The sequence below is a fragment of the Gopherus flavomarginatus genome, chromosome 18 (assembly GCF_025201925.1).
Source record: "Gopherus flavomarginatus isolate rGopFla2 chromosome 18, rGopFla2.mat.asm, whole genome shotgun sequence".
In the NCBI taxonomy this organism is placed as follows: domain Eukaryota; kingdom Metazoa; phylum Chordata; order Testudines; family Testudinidae; genus Gopherus; species Gopherus flavomarginatus.
This window is the reverse complement of record NC_066634.1, coordinates 20,823,539-20,848,272: the sequence shown is the minus strand read 5'-3', so window position 1 is coordinate 20,848,272 and position 24,734 is coordinate 20,823,539. Positions and strand designations below refer to the sequence as shown.

General features: G+C 51.6%; 2 protein-coding genes across 2 annotated transcripts in view; one reads left to right on the top strand and one right to left on the bottom strand.

Moving 5' to 3' along the window:
* The window catches only part of SLC1A5 (solute carrier family 1 member 5), a 29,370-nt gene extending 6,542 nt beyond the window's left edge, over nt 1-22,828 (top strand). The window contains exons 2-8 of the mRNA XM_050928503.1: nt 10,066-10,108; nt 11,297-11,383; nt 12,458-12,624; nt 15,200-15,433; nt 16,309-16,503; nt 17,885-18,019; nt 19,036-22,828. Of these exons, the coding sequence (XP_050784460.1) occupies nt 10,066-10,108; nt 11,297-11,383; nt 12,458-12,624; nt 15,200-15,433; nt 16,309-16,503; nt 17,885-18,019; nt 19,036-19,273 (1,099 nt within the window). The 3' untranslated portion in view covers nt 19,274-22,828. The remainder of the gene's footprint in view (nt 1-10,065; nt 10,109-11,296; nt 11,384-12,457; nt 12,625-15,199; nt 15,434-16,308; nt 16,504-17,884; nt 18,020-19,035) is intronic.
* Nucleotides 12,568-24,734, bottom strand: part of FKRP (fukutin related protein) — a 28,711-nt gene continuing 16,544 nt past the window's right edge. The window contains exon 7 of the transcript XR_007770271.1: nt 12,568-12,648. The gene's annotated coding sequence lies outside the window, so the exon portion shown is untranslated. The remainder of the gene's footprint in view (nt 12,649-24,734) is intronic.

Below are 24,734 nucleotides of genomic sequence, written 5' to 3'. Positions count from 1 at the left end.
TGAGTGGCAGCACAAATTTAGACAGATGTCAATGGTTCTGCTCATGCAAAACTGCTGCCCACTTGAGACATCCGTTAAAATGGAAGGGGTACCTGAGGGTATGGCTACACTTGCAGCTGTACAGCGCTGGGAGTTACAGTTGTCTTCATACAGCTGTGTAGGGAAAGCGCTGCAGTGTGGCCACACTGACAGCTACCAGTGCACTGTTGTGGCCGCATTTGCAGTGGTGTTGGGAGTGGTGCATTATGGGCAGCTATCCCAGCATTCATGTGCTGCAATGCACTTTTTCAAAAGAGCGGGGTGGGGTGGAGTGTGACAGGGAGCGTGGGGTGGGGAAGAGAGTGGATTTTTGGAGCTGACACTGTCAGCTCCTTGCCTTGCAAGTTCCCACCCCTCTCTCATTCACTAAATGCAAATAGTCTTCTTTGTTTTTTTCCTCACAGACCAGATAAGCAGCTGCTCCAAAACGGACCCCCCAGCCCACCCCGTGCTGCTTCTCTCCTCAAGCAAACACTAGCTGTGGACATTCCAAAGGGATCCCCCTGCCTGCCTCATTCACAGCAAACAGTAGCTGTGTTTTTGTTTGTTAGATAAGCAGCTCTGGGAGCCCTGAGTTCACAACAAAACAGAGTGTAATCTTTACTTAAAAGCATTATGGGAAGATTCCAGAGGTCAGTTACAGCGTAGTAAGATTAATCACTGTTTACACTGGCACCCCAGCGCTGCAGCACCAGCACTGTTCTCTTTATTCCTCTTGTGGAGTACATGCAGCGCTGTAGCCGGGGAGAAACAGCGCTGTACGTGCCTTGCCAGTGTGGACAGGGAGTGAGTTACAGCGCTGTAAAGCCACCACCAGCACTGGACTTCCTTGAGGCAGATCTTTTGTTGTTAATACGCTCCATCTCATCCCTTTGCAGCAAGGGGGAATTGAGGACAGAGTCATTGGCTTTACATTGGAATTTCCTGGCATTTCACTAATCTTCAGTGATCCTGTGTTTTGGTTTTGGTTTTTAACCAGGAGTTTGCTCCATGTGTTTTGAGTATGCTAAATCCTCCCTAGTGCCAAGTGACATCATAAACATGTTTATCCGGAGGGGTTAGAGGCAGCAGCAGCTGGGATCTGGAATCTTCTGGTTTGAATCTGACATGGGTTGAACATCTGTTTGCCCTCGTATGGCTGCTCAGCAGCCTGTGTGAAATAAGTGTGGTCTCACTCAGTTCTAGCAGGCAAGTATCTATATCCAACGATTACTGCAAGCATTATTAGTCCTGTTCATGACCCCTAATCCCGTGCTTTCCCTCCCCCACTGGAAGCTGTGCTGAAGCCTCTTTCAAAGGAGAACTGTGTACACAGTCAGAACTGAACAGGTCAAAATGCCTGTCCAGGGGCACCTGGGCACATCTGAATAAACTGCTTCCTCTCCCCCTTGCTCCCAGGAAAATGGATGATCCCTATAGCGTGTTTGGATCCTCTAGGTCAGTGGTCTCCAAAGTGGGGTGTGCAAGAGGATCCTTGGGGGTGTGCAGCAGGAGGAGCATGCTCTTTTTATTTGGTGCGTGGCAGGGGGTGCATGCTCAAACTTTTTACTGATAGGGGTGCGTGATCAAAGAAGTTTGGAGACCACTGCTCTAAAGGCTCTGCTATCCTGATCCGAAGAGGGGGAGTGAGAGTGAGCAACTAACAGAGATGAGGACCCTTCTGGGAGGCAATGTGGTCTGGTGGTTAGAGCATTGCACTGGGGTGCCATAGACCCGTGTTCTGTTCAGAATCTCACTGGATTACTTTGCCCAAGCCCCTTCCTCTCTCCATGCCTCAGTTTCCCCCTCTATAAAATGGGGGGTGTGTGAATGGTATGGACCTCCTTTGTAAAGTGCATTGAGCTCTACAGATGAAAAGCACTGCTGTACATTGTAGGTATTGCTACACAATTAATGCTGCTGGCTGAGGCATGCCTGGGTGTGTGGTCATCCTGCCTTTGCCTGTGCTATACCTGCCCTGGGGATAAAGGAAGCGCTTCAGTCTCTGGGGGTGTAGGATAGCACTTTATTTTGAGATTAAATCAGAAAAGCTTGAGGATGTTAGATTCTGTCCCTACTTGCCAGGCTTCCTGCACTGAGATGTGTGATTGTATCAAAGCATTTGTGTGCGCTTGGTTATAAAAGATCAAAGACCTTATCCCTGCTACTGGAAGCTCTAACACAGACACTGCTCTGAGAGAGCCAGAGAAATGTTCCTGCTTGTCCGGAGCGAGGGGTTTGCTCCCGTTATTTCTGCCAAGGGACTAGAAGTTTCAGAAATGTGTAGAATCCATCTTAACAACCAGTTAAATTTCCTGCATCAGACACCAACAATCTCCTCTATTTTCACTAGTTCTAACCAGCACTCATCTGAATCTGCTGCACAGACAGGAAGGCTTCTCTGAGCACAAGCCAAACAGCTTGGGTGGAAGCAGAGGGAAACCTTGGCCTATTGATCCTGGGGAATGTGAGGAGGAGAGATGCTGGCCTGGGATGCTCCGACATGTTTGTGGACAATCTACTGCCTTCCTGAGCCTAAGGGCAAGTCTACACTGGAGCACTACAACAGCACAGCTGCACCAATGTAACTGTAGCACATCTGCTGAAGCGCATCAGCACTCTCCAGTCAGCAAAATTACTCTACCTCTGTGAGAAGGCGGAAGCTATGTTGGTGGGAGATTTAGCGCTGGTGTGGAAAGCACTTAGATCGATGTTACTTATGGTGCTTGGGGAGAGTGTGTCTTTTTCAGCCCCATAAGTTACATAGATTTCAGCAATAGTGTAGACTAGCCCTTAATTGTAAAAGCCAACTGGACTCAGTGTGAGAATTATCACGCAAACATCAGAGCAAGGAGACCTACCTAGAGTTGCAGCAGGGGCTGATAAGATTGGATGTGAAAATCCTGATCTTATATGCTCTACTATCAGTATTGGCTCCTTCTCTGGGGAGGCCGGGCAGGGCTATTAACTCCATTGAACAGATGGGGAAGCTAAGAAACAGGAAGTCTGGTAAAATATGGACTTTAGCTGCAAGTGGTGGGATTGGGGCTGGGCCTGCAGAGGCTATAAGGGGAAGAGACTAGGCTAGAAAGCCACTCCTTGGTTTGAATGGAAAAAAACAGAACCACTTCAGATATCTGGGGCCTGATTCTGTTGCTTGTGGGATCTTGTACAGTCATTCACATCAGCGCACATAGTGACATGCCACCATGCTGATCTGGTGGTGGTTCACTGATGCTTTGTGCTAGTGAGAACGAGTCACAAGGGCAACAGTTGGGGCCTATGAGTTTTCCTCCGGTAGTCCTTTCCAGCCAGCATAAACCAGTCGTATGTTGTAGTGGATGGGACCAGTTAAGGTTGCTCAAACTCCAGTTCAACTGGTATCTACGTAGAGGGATCTGACTCCTTGCAGGTGGGAATGAGTGCCAAGAATGCAGGGTATGAATTGACTGTCAATCAGTGAAGAATGGAGCTCTAATGAATGTGCCCTTCTCCCCATGGGATTGAGACCAGCAGGGACAGAAGCTGCTGCAGGAGACCACTGTGCTGGAGTAGAGCTCTGTGCATGTGCAGAATATCACCCTGCCTCTTATGCTGGGCTCTGTGACTGTTTGGGGAGTCCTGTAAAGGAGGGTGACTGGGAACTAGATCCCTAATGCAGTCCATGGCAGTGCTCTGGGAATTTGGCAGGAGGGCTCACACTAGCCCTATTGTGCAGGATTAGTTGGAGGCACATGACAGCAGAGTCTCCAGAGCTTTGTTGCTTTTGGTAATAGTGGCTGCACTTTGAGAGGAAAGCTGGCTCCTATCTTTGGGTAACTTGGGGACAGGGTGTTGTGTCCTTAAGAGGATCACAAGAAGTGCAGCCATATACTTCCCTTTCCAGAGCCTGCCTTTACCTCTGCAGTGGGTATGCCCCTCCAATGGGGGGGGAGGGGGCATACAGTCCCTTCTACCCACCTGCCTCCCAGCTAGGGTTGAGCTGGGCTTATGCCATGTTTCCTTTGGATCAGGATAGTTCTCTTGTGGGCAAAACACGGTCGGTCCCTTTAGAACCAGTCCTGTTGGAATGTGGCAATTGCTGGGGTTTGTTTGTGGCGGCCCCATATGACTGCTGTTTGGATTCGTGTTTCAGGGCTGGCTGTTGGCAGAGAGGATGCCGGCATCTCCCCACTGCCCCAAGGGATTGTGCAGGCCTGTGATGGAGTCTCTCAGCCAAGCTTCTCCTGCTTTCAGCCTTGGGAATTGCTGAAGGGCCTGCTGGCTCTACCAGGGAAAATCCCCTCTCCCTGATCTCATCTAAAATATCTGATGGAAGTAGCTATTAGTGTCATGTTGCCTAGGGAGAAGAAAGCCCTGTTCTGTGTGGCTGAGGTGCAGCTTTGGGAGTTAAGGCTCCAGGATTCAATTCTCATCTCTGCCACTTGCTTGCATTGTGACCTTGAGTGAGCCACTGTCCCTTGTCTGGGCCTCAGTTTCCCCATCTCTGAAATCAGGAATTGCCAGACTGCATCAGATCAGGGGCCCATCTAACCCATTCCTTCCACTGGACCCAGTGCTAGCTGCTTTAGAGGCAGGTCCAAGAATCCCAGCAATGTTGGGATAACCTGCCCCCAAAGAAACTATCCTCTGACCCCAAAAGTTAGAAGCTGACTTATGCCTGGAGCAAGGAAGGATGTTATCCGTTCCAAAGCTCCTGGCTTTTAATATTAATGATCAGCTCTGGATATCCTACTTAACCTTCTGAACATCTAATTCTCTTATAAATCCTGCTAAGTTACTAGCCTACATTTTGCAGTTAAATAAATGGGTTCAAAGAGCTTGGAGATCTTTGCAGGGATGGGAGGTGCAGAGAGAAGAGGTGGTTCTGGTAGTCAGGAGATGTAGAGTTGGGTCTAATCTTATCCAGGCTATGCTACTCAGCTCCCTGGAGGAAGTCAGACAGATCTATGGGTGATCCTTAACTAAGAGGGCTGGTCAGTATGTTCAGAGGAAGGTGGTGAGATCCAAAGGATCAGTCGGGCTGATGGGTCAAGCATAATGTAACATACAACTGTGTGAAACTGACCAAAGGAATTATTCCTATAGAAACTTGCCAGTCTACCTAGTGTCAAAGGCCTGTGCAGTGTTCTCAACCCTGGCAGCTCCCCAATGAGACCAGTATTGTCTCTGTCCTCTAGGTCGGAAACAAAGAGGTTGTCTCTTGCAGATAGAGATGTGTAGAAGACAGAGGCATGTATGTTGGGTATATCCATAGAGTGGGTATCACAACTGACTTGTGGGTGCCAGGCACAAATTCCTTTATCCGGTGGCTGGGTGGCATGTAGCAGGGCTGATCAAAGGCAACAATAGAAACTGCAGCCATCAGGGAAAGAGGTGATGGATCCGGATACCAGAGACAACTAGTTAGGTGCAGCATAGCATGCTCCAGGATATGCAGCTAAGCTGGTATTTACTCTGCTGGGAACAGTCATTCTGTTGTCTAGTGGCTCGCTGGAGTGGATGATCTGATCAGACAGATCACTACTAAATGAAAGTGACAAAGGTGCATGAAAAGGCCCCATGGACAACTTGAGGCAAATACAAATATTGCCTTTGTGCCAAACCTCTGATGGAGGGGGGTGGAAGAGCAGGGGAGCTGTTACTAAAAATTCCTTTATAATATGGATGGAGTTCTTAGCACCCAGGATTCTTGTTAACTCAGAGAGCAGCCTGGATTCTAACTCTCCTCAGAACAGAATTGTCTACGAAGTTCCAATCCAATAAAAACATTGCTGCAGATGACGATGTGCTTCCCTTGGAAAATTAGTCAACCTGATGATCCCAAGAAGGAACGAGGAAGTGTGGCCCACTGGACTGGGACTTGGGACCTGGGTTCTAGTTCCAGATCTGCCACTGACTTGCTGGGTGACCTTGGGCGAGTCACTCCTCTTCTGCTCCTCCTCCTTCCCCCCATATGCTGTTCCTTGGTTTCCCCTCTTGCTAGATGCAGGTACTGGTCACAACACAGTGGGACTCCCTAAGTCAGTTGAGACCTCTGTGCTACTGTAATACATGTAAAGTGAGCCAAGTGGGATAGGGGAGACCTTACAAATGTGGGGTTCCATAGTGCCATCTTTTAGTGGCTTTCAGGTAAGAATATCACTCCAGTGCAAGTCCATCTTGGAGCACACCTACCATGCCCCTACCGTAAGGATGTCATTGAGTTCTGAGCACAAAGGGCACTGCAGGCTCCTGCTCTCTTTCTAACTGGGTATTGTGCTTCTAGCAAGCAACCCGAAAAGCCATGCAAACAGGTCAGGTCCGAAGCCTCCATGTCAGGACTTCTGGGTTCTGTCCCCAGAGCTAATGCTGCAACCTTGGAAGAAGCACTTTGATTTTGTAAAATGGCTAGAAGCTCACTGTGGTTGTGAGAGTCGGGGCTTGTCTAAAGAGGGACGTTGCCAGATCAGGCTGTTTTAATGAATCCTATTTAGAACAAGAGTGACTCGACTTTGCAGTTTATCTGCTTAAGAGTCACATAGATGCATTCCTAACTACTCTGCTTCTGGCATTTCTCCTGTTGCTATCCCACACTGCACTGCTTCACATCTGGATTGGCCTATCTATGCTGCCTTCTGCTTTGGGCTCATCTTGATTGGATGCATACTCTGTGGTGGCATGCAGCCAGCTTTGCCCTTCTACATTACCAAGTAGGGATGAGTTCATGACCCATATTTCCAGGAGACCTGCAGACCACCTGAGTTTGCCTGCAGCTCTCCAGCAAGAGCAGTGTCCAGCATTGGACTGCAGACATCTACAAGACACTGAGATGTGGAGGCAGTGCCAGGCCTGGTTCCAATGCTCAGCCAGAGCAAAGGGGCTCTGTCAGAGGTACCTGAAAACAAGGGATGAGAACAGGGTTTCCAGTAATGCTCATCAGAGGGGTAGGTAATGGGACTGGACTCCACTGATGACATTCTTAGGGGCTGTTTTCTACAAAGCATCCAAGACAGTATGACAATTCCCAAGCTGTCTAGGGTCCTTTAATCTGGAGGAGGTCTTCTTGGGTTGACAAGAACTGTGTGACCCAGCATTGCGGAGTTCACACAAGAACCCTCTGTGTGAAGCCTGACTCAAGCTGCCATAGAGGAGAGACCTACCTGCAGTCAGCTTTACCATGCTGTGGGGCGGAGGTGTACCTGTATTATGTGCCATGTTGCAATACAATCTAGGGGGCGTTAAACAGCTGTCTTCTGGGTACCAGCTGTCCTCTGCCAAGCTGAGCAGAGCTAAAAGACGAACCGTCAGAAGTTATCATCCATCCTCCATGCTCAAAAGGGCACCTGTGCCAGAGACTTAAAGCTATAAAATAACAAATACCACAGCCAATGCCATGGTGGGGGTTACTCGTACACAGTTTATGCTTGTTGTAGCAGCAGCTCCAGCAGGAACTATACTCTGGGTCCCAGGTTGTTCCAGTGCACTTCAAGTGAAGATACAATTAAACTGTATCAGGTAAATGGCCAAAATCAGCTTATGGAGCCACTCCAGAATTGCAAGGCATTTGTATCACCTCCTACAGGCCGTTAACCTTTGTGTTTAGTTGCTGTAAAGGTTTATTTTTTTACAGGTGTTCATAAAAAAATTAAGGCAGAGGGAACACTGTGCTCTAGTGCACACGTTTCATGGCCATATACGCCCTGTAGCGCTAGTGGTCCCCTTCCATTCCTGCAGCAGCTGGGCAGACCCCATCCTCAGGAATAGCAGTGCTGCATCTCTCCTAGGTTTGCCATTGCCTTCTAGAACAGAACTGCCTGAGGCCAGTTCTCCAACATGAGGATGGGATAAGCACCCCTGCAGGCTAATACTTACCTGCCTCCTACCCAGCACTGCTAGAGGGCTATACAACTGGGAAGAGCAGGGGGAAAGGGCATTCTGAAATCCGAGGGAGAAGAAATGTTTTCTCACTATTGGTATGGGGACTAGTACTGGGAGAATACATGTGATCATTCTGATTGCCCTCAGCAGCTAGTTCCCATGGCCTATGCATCCAGGGTCCTGGCACCAATAAAATTAGCTCAAGTCTTTTCCTCATCGTTGGAGATAAGAGGAAACCTTCAGGGAACCAGTGCCTGCAGCCTATGAAGGCAGAAGGGTGGAGGCTTATAGGAGAGCATGTGGCCCTGGAAAGGGACATGATGGAGATTTTTCTTTTTTGGTAGCAAAGGTCAAGCACTGCCCCGAAATCTTGCCCTGCCCTGCCAACTATGTGGAACACACCACACTGGGACTGCTGTGGTGTGGGAAAGACTTCACTCAACCCTCTGCAGCAGGATAGGCCTGAGTGCCCCTCCTCCAGGAGATTGTGAGCACCCCCTAGGCTGGGTGTGCCACATTTCTGTGGCCTGCATTCTTAGTTAACGGTCTGGGTTTCTTTTACTAAAGGAGTAGTGTGTTTGTGGTGGGTGTTACTTGTTAACTCAATGGATCTTTTGTTCCAGCTTGGCTGGAACATTGTATTACATCACTTATATAACTTTCCTCCATCATATGAGTTCCTAATAAAACCAGTGCACAAACACACGTCACTGTTTTAGTTGTAGCACATTCATTACCCCAAACTATCCCTTGGCCTCAGTGTAGGAGCACGATTGCATCACTGCTCCTGTTTCCCTGAACTCTTGGGACATGTTTTCTCAGAGGTTGTCTAGACACTTCCTGTCCAGGTTCTCTTCCCTGGCTCATGGGTGTTTTGTGATGAGCGTTTGCTGTGTTCTGCACAAGGTATACAATGAGGAGAAATAGCCAGTCTGGCTTGGTGCCATGGCTGCTTTCCCTTCGCTCTTCCAAACGCATGTGCCACTGTCATTTTGCAGCTGCTCTGCAGCCCTTGTTAATATTGGTGAACTTTGCCCAGGGATCAGCCAGGCTTTGCAGCACCATTTTCATCAAAATCTCTGGGCTGAGGGGTGTGGGTGGTGCAAAGAAAAGGCACTGATCGGGTAGCAGTTGCCCCTGTACCATGCAGGCCCCCCATCCATGCAAAGGCATTGCCAAACTTTGACCTGAGGCAGTTGCATCCTGTTAATAGCCTTGCACACCTCCACAGGACCAGCCCAAGCAGCTGATTTCTCTTTCCCCACCCCCAAAACAAAACTCCAGATCACTAAGTGTTGATCACTAGCAATGGGGGGTGGAGTGGGGAGAAGATGAGCTTCCAAATGGCCCTACGCTTCTCTGTGCAGAGGGGAATTCTCATGTTGGGCTTCTGCTGCTCCAGGGTGAGCTCTGCAGAGATCTCTAGGAATGTAGGCTGCTGCAGCTACTGCTGGTCAGCCCAGTTCTGCAGCACTGTCCTGTCCTTCTCCATCTGCGCTAGTTGACCAAGCCCCAAAACAGCACTGCACTCAGGAAGGCTGCTCCGGTTAAATGCCCTGCTGAAGTATCTGCTGGATTTCTTCTTCTCCCCGTCAGTGGCCATGTCGCTGTGGCATCCAAATCCACTGTCCCAGACCTGTGACTGCCAGTACACGTGCCTTATCCTGACATGAGCACGGTGCTCCGTGTGTCCCCAGGGTGGCCTGATTAGCAGTTTGAAAATGGCGCTGGCAAAATACATATGAATGATAGGATGTTTGGAGAGGGTGTGTTTGTCAGATCTCTTTCCCCAAATCCCAAAAGTCCTCTAGGTTCTGGGAGGCTTCCCACTGTGCAATGTGAGAAAAATCCTAGAGCATTGAGTTGAGCAGCAGAACTTGGCACTATGGAGATAGCTGCCCAGAATGCTACCTGCTTCATTTGAACAACTGCAGAGCTGTGTGGCTGCAGTAATTAACAAGGGTTGTACCTTAAGGTACATATAAGGTACCTTAAGGTGATATAACGGCTTCGTGCTGCGTACTTAATTCTATACAGTTAATTCAGGGTACTGAGAGTGAACAAACTGGATGTAACTTTCCTGTATAGACAAACCTCTGCTCTGAGATCTCTAATGCAAAGTGGGCCGATTCAGTGACCTTATATTTCTCAGAAGCTTCGCTGTCTAAATCTTTTCCTTCTCCACAGGAACATCTTCCCTTCCAACCTGGTGTCGGCGACATTCCGCTCGGTAAGCGACTCGCTGCATCATCCCACATGCTGTGCTTTGTCCCACAGGCCTCCCCTTAATAACCGATCTAGAAACTGTCGTTGGGCTGGTTGTCCAAGTATAGGACACCGTCCTAATGCCACCTGCACTGCAGATCTCCTCCGTGTTGGGGGCAGAACAGTCCCGTCGCAGTTCAGTAGTGTAGCTGGAACCCAGTGTGTTCCCCAATTTTCATACTGCAGATGGTACCCTGTTTTGTGCATGTTGCTGGCAGCCAGCTCTCCAGCAGTGAATCTCATGGTGTATTGCACGACTCTCAAGAGCTGCCTTCTATAGGCTTAGCGTGGGCGAGAAGCGTCCTCAATATGTTTATGCAGCACTTAGCACAGTGGGGCATCTTGGCAGAGAATAAACGATGAACCTGTTGGGTGCATAACGCCTGCTCTAGAGATACAGTGGTGGTTTTGCTGTGTCACTCTGAATTAGGATCAGGTAGATCCAAGTGGTACTCAGTCTCCAGGTTCTTGTAATGGGTGTGCCATGGTATCTGACGGCCTCCTGAGACTGAAAAAGGGCAATCAGTGTGTGCCCTTTAGCGAGAGAGAGAGAGCCCTTAAAGGAGAGCTAAGCTCAGGTGGGTGGGGTGGTTCGGGAACTCAGGTTGAGAAACCAAGGCAAATCCCACATGGGGATGTAAATTGGCCCCTTCTCCATTGTGTGGGAGACCAGCACCATGGTGCCTGCTCGCACTGCAGTGCATTTAATGCACCTGGATTCTAAAAATACACCTGGGAACTGGCAAGCTGTGTGGCTGAGCACGTGGTTATAGAATTTGGATAGCAGGTGAAAGCCTCCGTGTAAGCACTGTGGTAATTGCAGGGTTTCCATACAATATAGTTTGGCAGGTGCAGTTACTGCTAATGGAACAAGGGGGTCATAAGCAAATCTGTCACAGCGCCAACCTTTGGGTTATATTCATTTGTGGCAATTATGCTGCGGTTATAGATGTAATTGCAGTGTAACTGGTCACTATGCTGTACAGTGTGACCTATAACTTCCTTCCAAGCGCGCAGACTCCTCCACCCTGTTGGCCATTAAACAACATTGGGCGGGTTTTTCCATCTCAGCCTATCTTGTGATTAACCCCACACGGGTTGGGGGCCTACAAGACATGGGTGAAGCAGTTTATCTCCCCTTTTGTCTCTCCAGTATGCTACCCACTACCAGCTGGTGGTGATCAGGAAGAACATTACCAATGAGCTGGGAATTTTCAATGAAACTGTCACAGAGGAGAAGGTAAGAACCTCATCTGGGGGAACGGTGCTGCTACAAGTTGCTCTGGTCTGATCCCTGCTGAGATGAACCTTCAGCCTTGCCTCTGCTGCTAAGAACACAGGGAGCAGGTGAAACTGCTGTCCTCCCAACCCCTTGTCAGAAGCTGCACACCCAGGCCTCTGCTTTACAGCAGAGCCAGAGACTAGGCTGCCCTGAGTTGGTCCCATTTGCTCATATGGGATTGGTTAGTGGTGAGGCCCAGTTGGGGTGGGACCATCTAAATCCGCTAAGCTGTTGTCTCAGTTTGGATTGGAGGGAACTTGGTGCTGAGAGGGGCTGTCCAGACGGGAACTCTCCAGTCCCACCCTAATTCCTCCTTGTCTGTGACTAGGACACTGCTGGTGCCCCATTGGCCTCTTCTCCCTTGCTCTGGAATAGGACATAGTTGCAGGGAGCTTCTTCATGGCCTGGATGTAGTAGTCTCTCAGAACTAGAGGCTTTGCGTCCTGCTATATTCCCTTCCCCACTGTGTCTAAGGAACCCCTGGGAGAGCCAGACAGGTCTCCTTAGTACACACGTCGTGTTATCTCCCAAAGATGAAGCCCCGTATTTTTAAAAATTAGATGGTGACTGGATAGGTATGATCTGAGAACAGGCCATTCCCACTGCTCCCCTTTGTCCTCGGTCAAGTGGTTATGGAAGGACTCTTATGTATGATGCCAACCTTCACAAATGCTATCCAGACCATCTCCCTTATTCCTGCAGATGCCACCCAGCATAGTCTGCTATGGAGGCTCATGACTGTACAGACAGTACAGTAGTGTGAATGCTGGGCAGAGGGTTGCAAAGACAAGACCCAGGCAGTGCGTGTGTCTCTGTCCTGCAAATGGAGGGAGGTCACCTCTCCAGGTTCTCCAGCCTTCTGAGACCTTAAAGTACTGATGGCTAAAGTTCTACAAGGCTCTCCTTCCTTGCCAAACTCATGCCTGTCAAGCATCCGCAAATAGCTAGAGCCTTTCTCTGTTCCCTGGTCTGTTGTCTTCTCTGAGCTACCTTGTTCCTCTGATGACAAATGTTGATCTCTTCTCTGCTCAGGTTCCCCTGGGAGATGAAGTGGAAGGGATGAACATCCTGGGTTTGGTGGTTTTTGCCATCGTCTTTGGGATTGCTCTGCGGAAGCTTGGGCCCGAGGGGGAGAACCTGATAAAGTTCTTCAACTCCTTCAATGAAGCCACCATGGTGCTGGTCGCCTGGATCATGTGGTATGAAAGGGCAGCTAGTTGCACCTATTGGGGGAGAAGAGGGTTGATTCAGTGAGGGGTGGGCAGTGACTGGTAACTTGGTGATAAGACTCTCTCCTGTAGTGCGTCGCCCTGGGTAGATAGCCAGAGCTGTGGGGGGTTGATGCAAAGGCCCGTGGGGATAATTATGGAGCTAGATGAGCCAGTGATGGGACTCTACCAAGCTGCTCAGACAGCTGTGTGGCGATTCTGTGCTGTAATGGAGACTGGTGTATCATAGACCATTCCACTTGGCTCAGTGCTAATTCGTTAACATTCTCACTCTGGAAGAGCTGGGCTCACTCACTAGTACCTAGAGTTAGTGCCTTGCTCTCAGGCCCTCCAAGAACTGGATGTGAGCCTGATTACGGAAAGGGAGTTGTCAAGTGATTCATCCAAGGTGGCAGAGTCATCTGCAGAGCCACAAATAGAACCTATCCCTGCTCTGCTGACCTCGGGTCAGACACATGCCGGGGGCGTAATATTATACAGCAGATGTTGTTGGCACTTTCTTTCCTAGTATGCCAATATGCCGGGTGTAGCAGTGATTATGTGTTAGTGCTTACACCCAAATCTGTCTCCTCTTAGCAGCTGGACGTTCCTGTTCTTCCTGCACTGTTGGGAGATGGGTAAATGACTTGCTGTATTGGAAACGCTATGGTGTAGTGTGAGATGGGAGTGGAAAGATCATGGGAGTTTTTTCCCTAGCTGAATGGGGGATCCATTAGTGGATTGTGGGGTTCTTTGCTTCTGGAAGGGTCTGATGCTCGCATCTCTGGACCGGAAAGGGCAATAAATAGAATCTTCTCTCTGGGCTTGAGGAGTAGACAGCAAGGATCAGCAAAAGTCCTCCTGGCTATGGCTGGACTCTTTATCCACTTCTCTTGGGATCCTGCCCCACTGCGTACTCTTGTTGTATTTGGACTTTCAGAAAGCCTTTGACAAGGTCCCTCACCAAAAGTTCTTAAGCAATGTAAGCTGTCATGGGATAAGAGGGAAGGGCCTCTCGTGGATCAGTAAGTGGTTAAAAGACAGAAAACAAAGGGTAGGAATAAATTGGTCATTTGTCACAGTGGAAAAAGGGTAAATACCAGAGTCCCCCAAGGGTCAGTATGGGGATCAGAGCTGTTGAACACCTTCATAAATGATCTGGAAAAAGGGATGGTCAGTGAGGTTGCAAAATTTGCAGATGATACAAAATTACTCAAGACAGTTAAGTCCATAGCAGACTGCGAAGAGATACAGAAGGATCTCACAAAACTGGGTGACGGGGAATCAAAATGGCAGATGAAATTTAGTGTTGATAAATGCAAAGTAAAGTGCATTGGAAAACACAATCCCAACTATACATACAAAATGATGGGTTCTAAATTAGCTGTTACCACTCAAGACAGAGATCTTGGGGTCCTTGTGGATAGTTCTCTGAAAACATCTGCTCAATGTGCATCTGCAGTCAAAATGTTGGGAAAGGGATAGATAATCAGACAGAAAATATCATAATGCCACTATATAAATCCATGGTATGCCCACACCTTGACAATTGCATGTAGTTCAGATCGCCCCATCTCAAAAAAGATATATTAGAATTAGAAACGGTACAGAAATGGGCAACAAAAATGATCGGGGGAGTGGAACAGCTGCCATACGAGGAGAGATTAAAAAGCCTGACTGAGGCTGAGAGATGACTAAGGGAAGAAATGATAGAGGTCTGAAAAATCGTGAATGGTGTGGAGAAAGTGGATAAGGAGGTATTATTTACCTCTTCCCATGACACAAGAACCAGGCGGTCACCCAATGATATTAATAGGCAGCAGGTTTAAAACAAAAGGAAGTACTTCTTCAACCAGTGCATAGTCAACCTGTGCAACTCATTGCCAGGGGATGCTGTGAAGGCCAAAAGTATAACTGGGTTCAAAAAAGAATAAGAGAAGTTCCTGGTGTATAGGTCCATCGATTGGCTACTAGCCAGTATGGTCACGGGCACAACCCTGTACTCCGGGTGTCCCTAAACCTCTGACTGCCAGAAGCTGGGACTGGATACTGGGATGGATCACTTGATAATTGCACTGTTCTGTTCGTTCCGTCTGAAGCATTTGGCATTGGCCACTGTCAGAAGTCAGGATACTAGGCTATGTGGACTCTTGGTCTGACCCAGTATGGCCATTCTGATGTAACTTTCTCTCCACTCCCGAGCAGCATGTGCTGGGCAGACTTGCTTCAGGAGATGTGGATTCCTCCTGACCTATGAGAAGTAGCATGAACTAAGAAAGGGATTTGGCCCAGATTTCGGTGGACGTTAGGGAGCTTGAATATCTTTGAGGATCTGAGCCTGGAAGCCAGGACTCCTGGGTTCTCATCCTGGCTTGGCCACTGCACGCAGATCTGGGGAAAGACCCTTAACCTGGCTTTTCCTATCTACAAAATGAGTATAATTGCCAACCTGTGGGAGGTGTTAATTGGTCATTGTTTGCAAATGTCCGATGGTGGCTGGCATCATTGTCCTGCCATAGTGGCTGAGGGGGGTCTGCCTGTCTTCACTGGTCTCTCCTGCCCTTAGGTATGCTCCCCTTGGTATCATGTTCCTGGTGGCTGGCAAGATTGTGGAGATGGAGGACGTGGTGGTTCTCTTCACCAGCCTGGGCAAGTACATCTGCTGCTGTATCTTAGGGCACTTCATCCACGGCTTCCTCCTCCTCCCAGTTATCTACTTCATCTTCACACGCAAGAACCCCTACAGGTTCCTCTGGGGCATCTTCACAGCGCTGGCCACTGCCTTCGGCACCTCCTCCAGGTATGGCAATGCTAGCTGAGGGCACAGGTGCTTAGGGGCTTGAGTGAACCTCTTGTAGGGAGGCTTCCATCAGATCAGGGAGGCCCTGGCTGCTTGGCCTGGAAAGGAAAGAGGGTGATAGATACTGGGGTTGTTAGAAGGTGCCTTCATAGAGTCCAAGGCCAGAAGGGCCCACCAGCTTATCCAGTCTGACCTCACCACCCCAAAACCACCCTGCTGCTCGCACACTGAACCCAACAATCTCTTTATGTGATACAAGAACTAGAGACAATGCTTGATTATGCTGAAAGTCGAGGAAAATGCTACCTCCTCTTCAGCGGTCCTGGGCTGCTGCTACTCCCATTGACTCCTGCTGGGTTTGTGGTCGCTCAGCAACTCTTAACTTGCAGCCATAGTGTTGCATTAACCTGTGGAATTCACTCTTGCATGACACTAACAAGTCTAGTATCTTTAAGAGTCAAGCAAAGTACTCAGGTTTTTATGGCCAGTAGAATCATATCCTAGGGAGGATGCAGTAAGTAGGGCTCTCCATCCTTGGGCTTCAGGGATCAACACTTCGCTGGGGTCAGGAAGAAACTTGCTTATGTTAAGTGAGGTGCATTCATTCTCCTGTGAAGCACCTGGCTTTGGCTGCTGCACAGCACAGCGTATAGACCAAGGAGGTAACAAACTTGGTGGGGGCTGTATCCCATTTGTAGCGCAGTCTACGGGTGCCCTTCTCCCACAGGGAAGGGGGCCTATGGATCTATTAGGAAGTTCTGCATTGGCCCCTCCCCACAGCTGGGGGGCTGCCTGCCCTTACGTACACAACTGGCTCAAGGCCTAGCTGGGCTGATGCGTGAGGACTCAGCGTACACGCTCTGCTCTCTCCACAGCTCTGCCACGCTGCCGCTGATGATGAAGTGCGTTGAGGAGAACAATGGCGTCTCCAAACACATCAGCCGCTTCATCCTGCCCATTGGGGCCACGGTCAATATGGACGGGGCTGCCCTCTTCCAATGCGTGGCGGCCGTCTTCATCGCCCAGCTGAACAACGTCCCACTCAACTTCATCCAGGTCATCACCATCCTGTGAGTGGGGCAGCCCGCACCCTGCTCTGGCGCTAAAACACCGAGCCACAGAATCTGCCCCACCCCACTCCGAGAGCTGGGCTGGTTATTAGCTCTGGCTTGCACGGGGCGAGGGGGGTCCTGAGGCACAAGGAGGTGATGGGACTTGCCAAGCGGTGGCGGGGCTTGGAATAGAACCCAGGAGTCCTGTCTCCATCTCAAATCACGAGACCATGCTTCTGCCCAGAGGCGAGAGTCCTAACTCCCAGGTTCTTGATCTAACTGCTAGGCACCGTTGTCTGGCCCCACCTCGCTGTTCCCGTTCCTCTTGCGGCTTTCTGCCGGAAACTGGGAATCTACCTGCTTGCCTCACATAGGAGCTTGCTGCCAAGACCAAGGAGATTCATGTGACGCTGGCTCATGGCAGGAAGTTGATTCTGTTTTATAACTGAGCTCAGTGAATGACTAGCTGAGCCCTGGCGCTAACCAGTGTGTGTTACAAGGGTTAGCAGCCAAGAGGCTGAATGTCCTGCCTCTGCAGTACTCCCAGGTCTTGGCAATCCAGGGGCTTGGGGAGCCCATCTCCAACCCCCACCCCCACCATGCTGTGCTCTTAAAAAGCGACCTTCACGCCTGGGTTGTGTCTGCTTTTCCCCAGTACAGACACTGCTGGGGCAACGTTTGGGATACGGTCACTGTCTGAGCTAAGGCACAGATGAGCTGTTGTCGTAGGAGCTTTCACTTCACCCAGCTGCTCTGCCCCAGCCCCGAACCCTCCTCCAAGCGTGGGCACTGAGTCAGACTGGGATATGCCGTTGCCTCTGAGTGCGGGGCACTCAGCCGTGCCGATCCATCTGGTACAGATCACACAAGGGGACCCAGAGGGTCAGTATCCAGATGGTCCCGTGGCTCATTGGAGCCGGATGCTTCCTCCTTGGTCAAAGGATGCTGCCCACGCTCCTCCCCAGCAGTGGGTGGAAGGGGAAGAGCTCACTCTGCCCTTGGCTTTGCTGGCTGCCGTGGGGCCTGTCATTGGCTGCCGTGGGGCCTGTCATTTGCTGGGAGGTCCCTTCTGTGAGCAGTGCTGACACACATCCCTTGGCCATGTACTCAGCTCAAGGATCGCGTGGTTAGGGCACTAACCAAGGACTTGGGATACCTGGGTTCAAGTCTCAGCTCCACCACAGACTGTGTGACCTTGGGCAAGTCACTTGGCCCCTCTGTGCCTCAGTTTCCCCATCTGCAGAATGAGAATACGTGCCCCAGGGGGGTTGTGAGTACAAGTGAGTTACATTATGAAGTGCTTTCAGATTCACCAATGAAAAGTGCTATGTAAAAGCACTCCTGTTGCATTTGTGACGTGTCTGATCTCTCTCTCTCTCTCGCCCCCTCCCCCTTGCAGCGTCACAGCTACAGCCTCCAGTGTAGGGGCAGCGGGGATCCCTGCTGGTGGCGTCCTCACCCTCGCCATCATCCTGGAAGCCATCGGGCTGCCAACCAACGACATCTCCCTCATTCTGGCTGTGGACTGGCTTGTGTAAGGGCAGGACAGGAGGGCAAAGACACTGACGCGGGCTGTATGGGGTAGAACAGAGAGATCCATCTGGGCTCAGTGGGTGCAGCTGCCTGGAATGGGCCGACTGGCTGGGTCCATGAGAATCTGCTTCCCGGAGGCTCCCTATGTTTCTGCAGCCTCAGCAGAGCAAGTTAAAGCAGCTGAGAGCAATCTCACACAGGGAGAGCCCTGGGCAAAGTGACACAAGGCTGCACTCCCCATAAGCTGTCTCCGCTTGGACAGGGCCATTCCTTTAGCTGGCCTGCAGCTCAGCTTCTGCAAGGCTGGGGTTGCTGCGTTCACCTGCCACGCAGCCGCACCTGCTCCCAAAGGGGGAGTGATGGTGCCACGTAGACAAGCCCCGCGGCACAGTGCAGTGTTGCTTTGCCAGTGGGCAGCTGAAGCAAGGGGGTGTGTGGGTCAGTCTCCGAGAGCAGCCTTTGGGGCAGATGCCTGCGAGGCTGCCCTTGCATGTAACCAGATGCGGGAGGGGAGTGGGGGAGGTCAGGACGGAGGAGTGTGTTTCAGTCGTGGGCATGATCAGTGTGAGGAGGCTGATGCTGGCTCCTGTCCAAGGTGAGCTAGGGAATTAGCTGGCCTGGTTAGTGGGCTCGGTGCTACTTCCCCATGTCTGAACACTCCAGGCCTAGCAGCTAAAAAGCCTGATTGAGTGGGACCAGCTTGAAGAAAATCCCAGGCTCTGAATGGGATGTGCCCTGGGGCACAAGGGTGTATACTGCGGGGTGCAGCATTCCTCCTGCTCTAGAAATCCTCTGGTGGCATCTGCCACAGTCACGCCAAGCCAGCGTCCAGCCCAACCAGAGGTCAAGAGCTGCGTGAGGGCCTCTGGGTTGCTGGGCAGGGGCTTTGTGGTGGCGCTGGGCTGCCGTTTCCTGGTGGCACTGAAGCACTTGCCCCTGGTTCAGAGCTGGGGAGCAGTATCTGACTCCCTGCTGTCGTGTGTCTGCTCACCCACCGATCCTCCTGTGTTTGTTCAGGGACCGCACCTGCACCATCCTCAATGTGGAAGGAGACGCCTTTGGAGCCGGCCTTCTGCAGGTGTACACAGAGAGGACAATGGGGAAGACTGAAGCCGAGGAGCTGATGGAGATCAAGACTGAGGCCCTGGGCCCTAACAAGGTTCCAGGCGAGGAGGAAGGCTCCCCACTGATCAAGAGAGACGGGCCCATCCTGCTGGCTGCTGTTGGCTCCTGCGAGAAGGAGTCTGTGATGTAATCAGCGCCCGGAGCGTGGTTCTGATTGGAGACTTCTTTTTTCCTTTTTTAGGGTTCCTTTTTAAAGATGTCAATCAGGGCAGAAACGGCCACTTCCAGTTTTCCTAAGCCATTAACCTCCTGGGCTGAGGCAGTCTCGGTGAGGGGGCTGATTAGCTCGTGACAATGCGACAACTCTTTAGAGTGACCCCCTGACACCCACTGATCTGACTTGTGTTCAGGGAGCTGGAATCTAGGCTGGGCTTCCAGCCCCACCTCTTATTCCTTTTCTATGTTGATCCCATTCTCCTGACGCTGGCTGCAGCCTGTACTGGCTCTCGGGCCTCTTCAATCACTCCTTGCCTCTGACCTTCTGCTGTCTGCCCTCCACCCCTGCCCCCTTCCTGTTAATTTTCTGGACCAAGCAAGCACCAGAACTGGCCTCCCTGCGCTTTAAATGTGCTGAAGCATCCAGCGTTTCTTGAATGACGGGTAACGCCACTTTCCGTTGTGCGCTTTGCTGCTCGAGTGGAGGCTGGCTGGCTCGCGGGCCCCTCCTGACCTCTCCTTGCCTGAAAGACTTGATACTCTAGCTCAGCCAGAACTCTGGCTGGGGGTCCCTGCAAGAAATCCTCCTGCATTCTTTCCATGTGGCTACAACTCAGTTGTGAAACAGCTTGTGCCTTTGTCTGTGTGGCTGTGATCCAGTCCTGTCTGTCATGCCGGTCCCGGAGGAGCCAGCGCTGACGTTGGTGTGGAATCGTGTGTCTGTGTCCCACGGTCTCTTCGTGTCCTGGTTGCTCCAGCCAGGCTGACGTAATTTATTTTGCTATTTAAACGATACGAATGAGTTGGTGGCTCCAGACTAGAGGGGAGGGAGCCCTTAGGCAGCACCAATGGACTGGAAGCTGCATGTGGCATCTGCCATGAAAAGGGGATGGGACAGATCCTGGACTGATGGGGAATCCTGTACATTAACACTCCAGCTAGGCATTGCCTTAATTATTTGACTCCAAGTCCTGGTTCTTGGACTGGACATTCCAGCCAAGGGTTACAGCTCAGTGCTGATGTGTCAATCCTCTGGCGCTTCAGCATAACCTCTGACAGGCTGCGGTTCCTCTGGCCCCATTCACTCCTTAGCCTTATAGACCCAAATCCTGCAGGGCTGTTCCCATGCCAGCTGGACCTTGCTGCTCTCGCCTGTGCCACGACCAGCCAGGTGGGGCTCTGATCTGGGGCTGTTCTCGGGGGGACGGGAGGGAATGGCTTGTTCTGTTCTGGCCCCCAGCAAGCCGTTCTGGGGGCTGTCAGGCCCTGGTAGGGGCTAAGCTATTGACCTTGGCCACAGCCTCAGTCTGGTGTGTTGGTCTGTTTGACTCTCTGTCGTATCTGCCCCAGAGAGGCTTTGGGGTGAGGAATCATGGGGGACGGGATGGGTTAGCTCCTGGCATCAAGGTCCGATCCCGTTTTAAACAGATGGAGGGGCAGGCTAGGAGAAGATACCAGGCCCCTCGGTAGATCTGACCAGAGAGAGTGTTTGCGACACTGGCCATCTCAGGGCCAGGCCGAATCTTGGATGTGACTGCCCGCTCTGCTGGGTCCATGTGTTGTTACTGACCCAGTGTCTGGCTGATTACCCCCTAGGCCAGGGGCTGGTCATTTCCATTCCTCAGACTGGCTCTTCAACGCTGGTTTTCCTTAGGTTTTTGGAGGCCCTTCGTTTGCCCTCTAAGGATCCCTCAACTCAGGGCTGAGCCTGGGGTTCACTGGGGGGTGCTGGGAGAACCAAGACATTCCTGGGAGATGCCAGGGCTGCCTGCTGTGCCCTGTCGGCCTGCAGGCTGCGGTTCTCCGCTAAACCTTGGCTGGTGCTGCCGAGCTGTGACAGCCTCGTCCTCTGGGTTGCCTCTCTTCTCTGAAGAAGAAATTTGAGCTGCTAATCAGGCCTGGGGGGGAGTCACGCACCATCCACCAGGGTCTGGTTCCTCTTAGCAGCCCCAGGCAGCCTTGCTTCTACCCAGGGGACTCTTGGCACCAGGCGAACATATGGGCAGCTGCTGCAGATTGGCGATTCCCCCCTCCCCCCCTCGAGCCAGTCCTCAGATGTCGAGCCACTCGCTGGTGAGAACAAGCCCTGGCTGATCCCCGTGTCAACTCCCTTTTCGGGGGTGGGGGGTGGTAGATTTTTAATGCAGCTGTTGCTGCTGGGGACATTGGCACGAAACGGGTGCTTCAGGACATTAAGTGGCCTTGTGCCAAGTGTGCCTCTGGCAGCTTTCTCCATGGCAACCAAGCGGTGGCAGACAGGATCATTACTCCAGGTGAGGGAAGAAACTGGAGCCGGGGTGAGCTGGCTCTAGAGGTACAAGCTGTACTGCCAGTCGCGCGGCTGTCTCTGGGCTGTAGCATGGGCTTCTTGACCTCTGCCATAGCTTCACGGTCACCTTCAGCCAGTCTCCTTCCCTGGAGAAGGCAGATGTCCTTGGCTGCGCAGATAACCTGGGTTTTAGCCCAGCCACATACAAAACCCTCTGGCCCAGCTTGCTTTAAGGCTGGGCCAGCTAGCACAGGCGGGGGTATCTGCTGATAGTCCTCCCAGGCCTGCCCACAATTCCCCCCCCCCCCCCCCCCAAGGATCGACCCATTCTGCAGTTGCCTCGGAAATAATCCTCGGTCCAAGAAGCAGCGGCTGTGCCCCCAGATCCACACAGACAGGTCGGATCTAGCCCACAGTAACACAGGTAGGGCTTTGCAGGGGCATGCTCTCACCTGGGCTAGCCTGCGCCAGCTGCCTCTCACCAGTGTGGCCTGGACAGAGACTCCATCCCCTTTGTTCCAGCAGGGGGTGAGAAAAGACCCAATATGGGGGATAACTGAATCCTGGGGGTGGTGATTTGAGGGGCATCCCCCACTGGGATATGACCCCTGCTTAGGCCTCATAGCTGCTACAGTGATATAGCACTCCTCAAGCACAGCCCCATCTGCAGTCTTGGGTCTGTACTAACCCTGGATTTCAGTGAATCTTTGCCATCCTAGTCCTGGGGAGATGGAAGCACAATTTGAAGCAAGAGTAACTGTAGTGGGAGCTCTGATTTTCAGGCAGACTTTACTGGGAGGGACTGCAGGTCTCCTCATCAGCTGTTGGGTTTGAAAGCGAGCCCTGGGCCCTATCCCTGGAGACAAGAATTTCCATCTCCAGAAGGTACCTGTGCGTAGGAGCAGCAGAACTTGGTTTACACTGGCCAGGCAAGGCTGGCCCACAGATCAGAGCCTGTGGTGCAGGCAGGTTGGGTACAGGTCTATCTTAATCTGCTTCAGCTTTTTGGAAGCATGAGCAAATCCCTCGACTGGTCCTTGGGCTGAGATCTCCCCACTGCCCCTCAGATGGGGATGCAGGTGCAAGTCCTGTCCAAAGTACACAATGCCAAAGGAACTGGGGTAGGAGCCCTGCAGGGGCAGTGCTGCTCTCAAGGGTGCTTGGCGCGGGTGGTAGCAGTGTCTGTCCTCAATGCTGCAATGACTGTAACTCTAAAATGTGTCTAGTCTTGACTGTAGACAATAAAACCGACTGTCCACAGGTGTGTTTGTGCTTTATAGGCTGTGACCCTCCTAGTGTGGCCTTGGGGGAACAGGTGGGCTCTGCTGCTGTGGCTGATCGGGGGGGGGGGGGGCGGCTCTGATATGGCCTGGGCCAGGGCCCCCATAGGCTGGCATTGGAGGTGAGCAGTGAGCTAACTCTGAGATGATGGGTGTCAGACAGTATGTGTGGGGAGGGGAGGTCAATAAAGACAGCAGAGTAAAGAACCAGGGTCTAGCATGTGGAGGAAGCAGGGAACACTGGTTCATGCAGGCCCTGGGCTCTTGGATATGGGGCCAGCTGCCGATGGTGCTGGGGCCGGGCTTTACTTCCCGGCTGCAGTGAGTCAGGTTGGCCCAGCCATACGGCTCTCACCTGGACCCCCGAGCTGCCTCCCCTAGGGCCAGCCACTGAGCCTTTGCTCTCCCCCAACCTAGGGAAATCTAATGCACCGCAATCACTCAGTGCGAGCAAGTCTCCAGCCGGCACCAGCCTTGGCTTGCAGCCTCTGGAGGCCTGGAATCTGCCTCCACTCACTTGTATGGGCTTTGGCACAGCAGAGCCTGATAATCATTACACTGCTGGCTGCACACTGGATGACTGCGGGTGAAAGTTGGTGAGCAGGTGATAGCATGAGGGCCAGCGGAGGGAGGAGGTGCTGCCCTCATGTGTACTGCTTAGAGAAGAACAAAGATTTGCTATGTCTCCTTTTCTTTCCCTACCCACTGCTTCCAACCAAGCTGTTGTCCTTTAAATACTGGCCCACTCCACTGTTGTTTGGAAGAGGAGCTCCAATAGGAGGACTGCTGTGAACTGGGCCCTCTCCAACATGATGTCCCTTCCCAGTGTCTGTCTTACACCTCCTGGTTCTCCAGTTGGCCACAGCATCATCTATGGCAGGACCTGACTTTCTACTGGTAACCTCTCAAGCTACTCCCTTAAGTGCATCAGGAAGCATAACCCAAGCTGTTCTTCCGCTGTGGGCCAGATTTAAATGATTCATCTATACTCTCTCTATTGTTAATAATCATGTTTGTTATAGGGGATGGCATTTGTACAGCCCCTGGCACAGTGGTAGCAGTCTGCGCTCCCGGGTGGACAATTGAACAAGACCAGACACAGCTCAGGCTGGGGCAAGGGTGGAGCGTGAACAATGTGATGGCATCAAAGGGCAGGTTTGGGCTATGATTTTATTGGGTGGGTTTAGGAAGGGAGTGGGGAGCAGAGAGGAAGATGGAGAGAGGAAAGTTCAGTCCACTGCAGAGTCCCTGGCAGCTCCTGGCTGGAGTCTCTAGTTAGTTCCTTTCTGCAGTTTTTCTCCAAGGCCTCATGTCAGGGGCTCTGAGACGCACCAGTTCCCCCAGAGAGAGGGGGTGGGTTTTCCCTGTATGGTTCTCGGTCTGTGGGAGGTGGCCCCGCATCAGCTCTCACAAAGGTTCTCAGTCTGTGGGTGGATTATTTATGGGAACCTCCAAAGGAAACTGAGGCAGGGTGGCAGCAGGCCACTGGGGGTGCTGTGGAGGTGGTGACTCAGCTACACTGGGCCAGTCGAAAGCAGAGTTTCCAGGCCTGCAGAACAGCAGAAGGTTGTATGGCGGCTCTGCATTGGCTAAAGTTGTAGGCACCTTAATTCACCCATTACCTTGCTCACTGTTTCCTCCCCCCTTGCAGGGCTTTGGGGTGTTTTGCTGTAGAGAGGTTGAGCTGAGCTTCCCTGTAAACCTGCCCCTGCCTGCTCAGACCAGGAGTGCAGCCCCCAATGCTCGGATGGAGACGGATTTCCCATCTGCGTCCAGCAATGGCATGTGAAGATGAGCGTGGATGGTCAGAGCTGCTCTCTGCTGGCAAGAACTGGGCTATACTGCACGGGTTTGGCAGGCCCTGCGGTAAACAAGCCAGGCCCAAG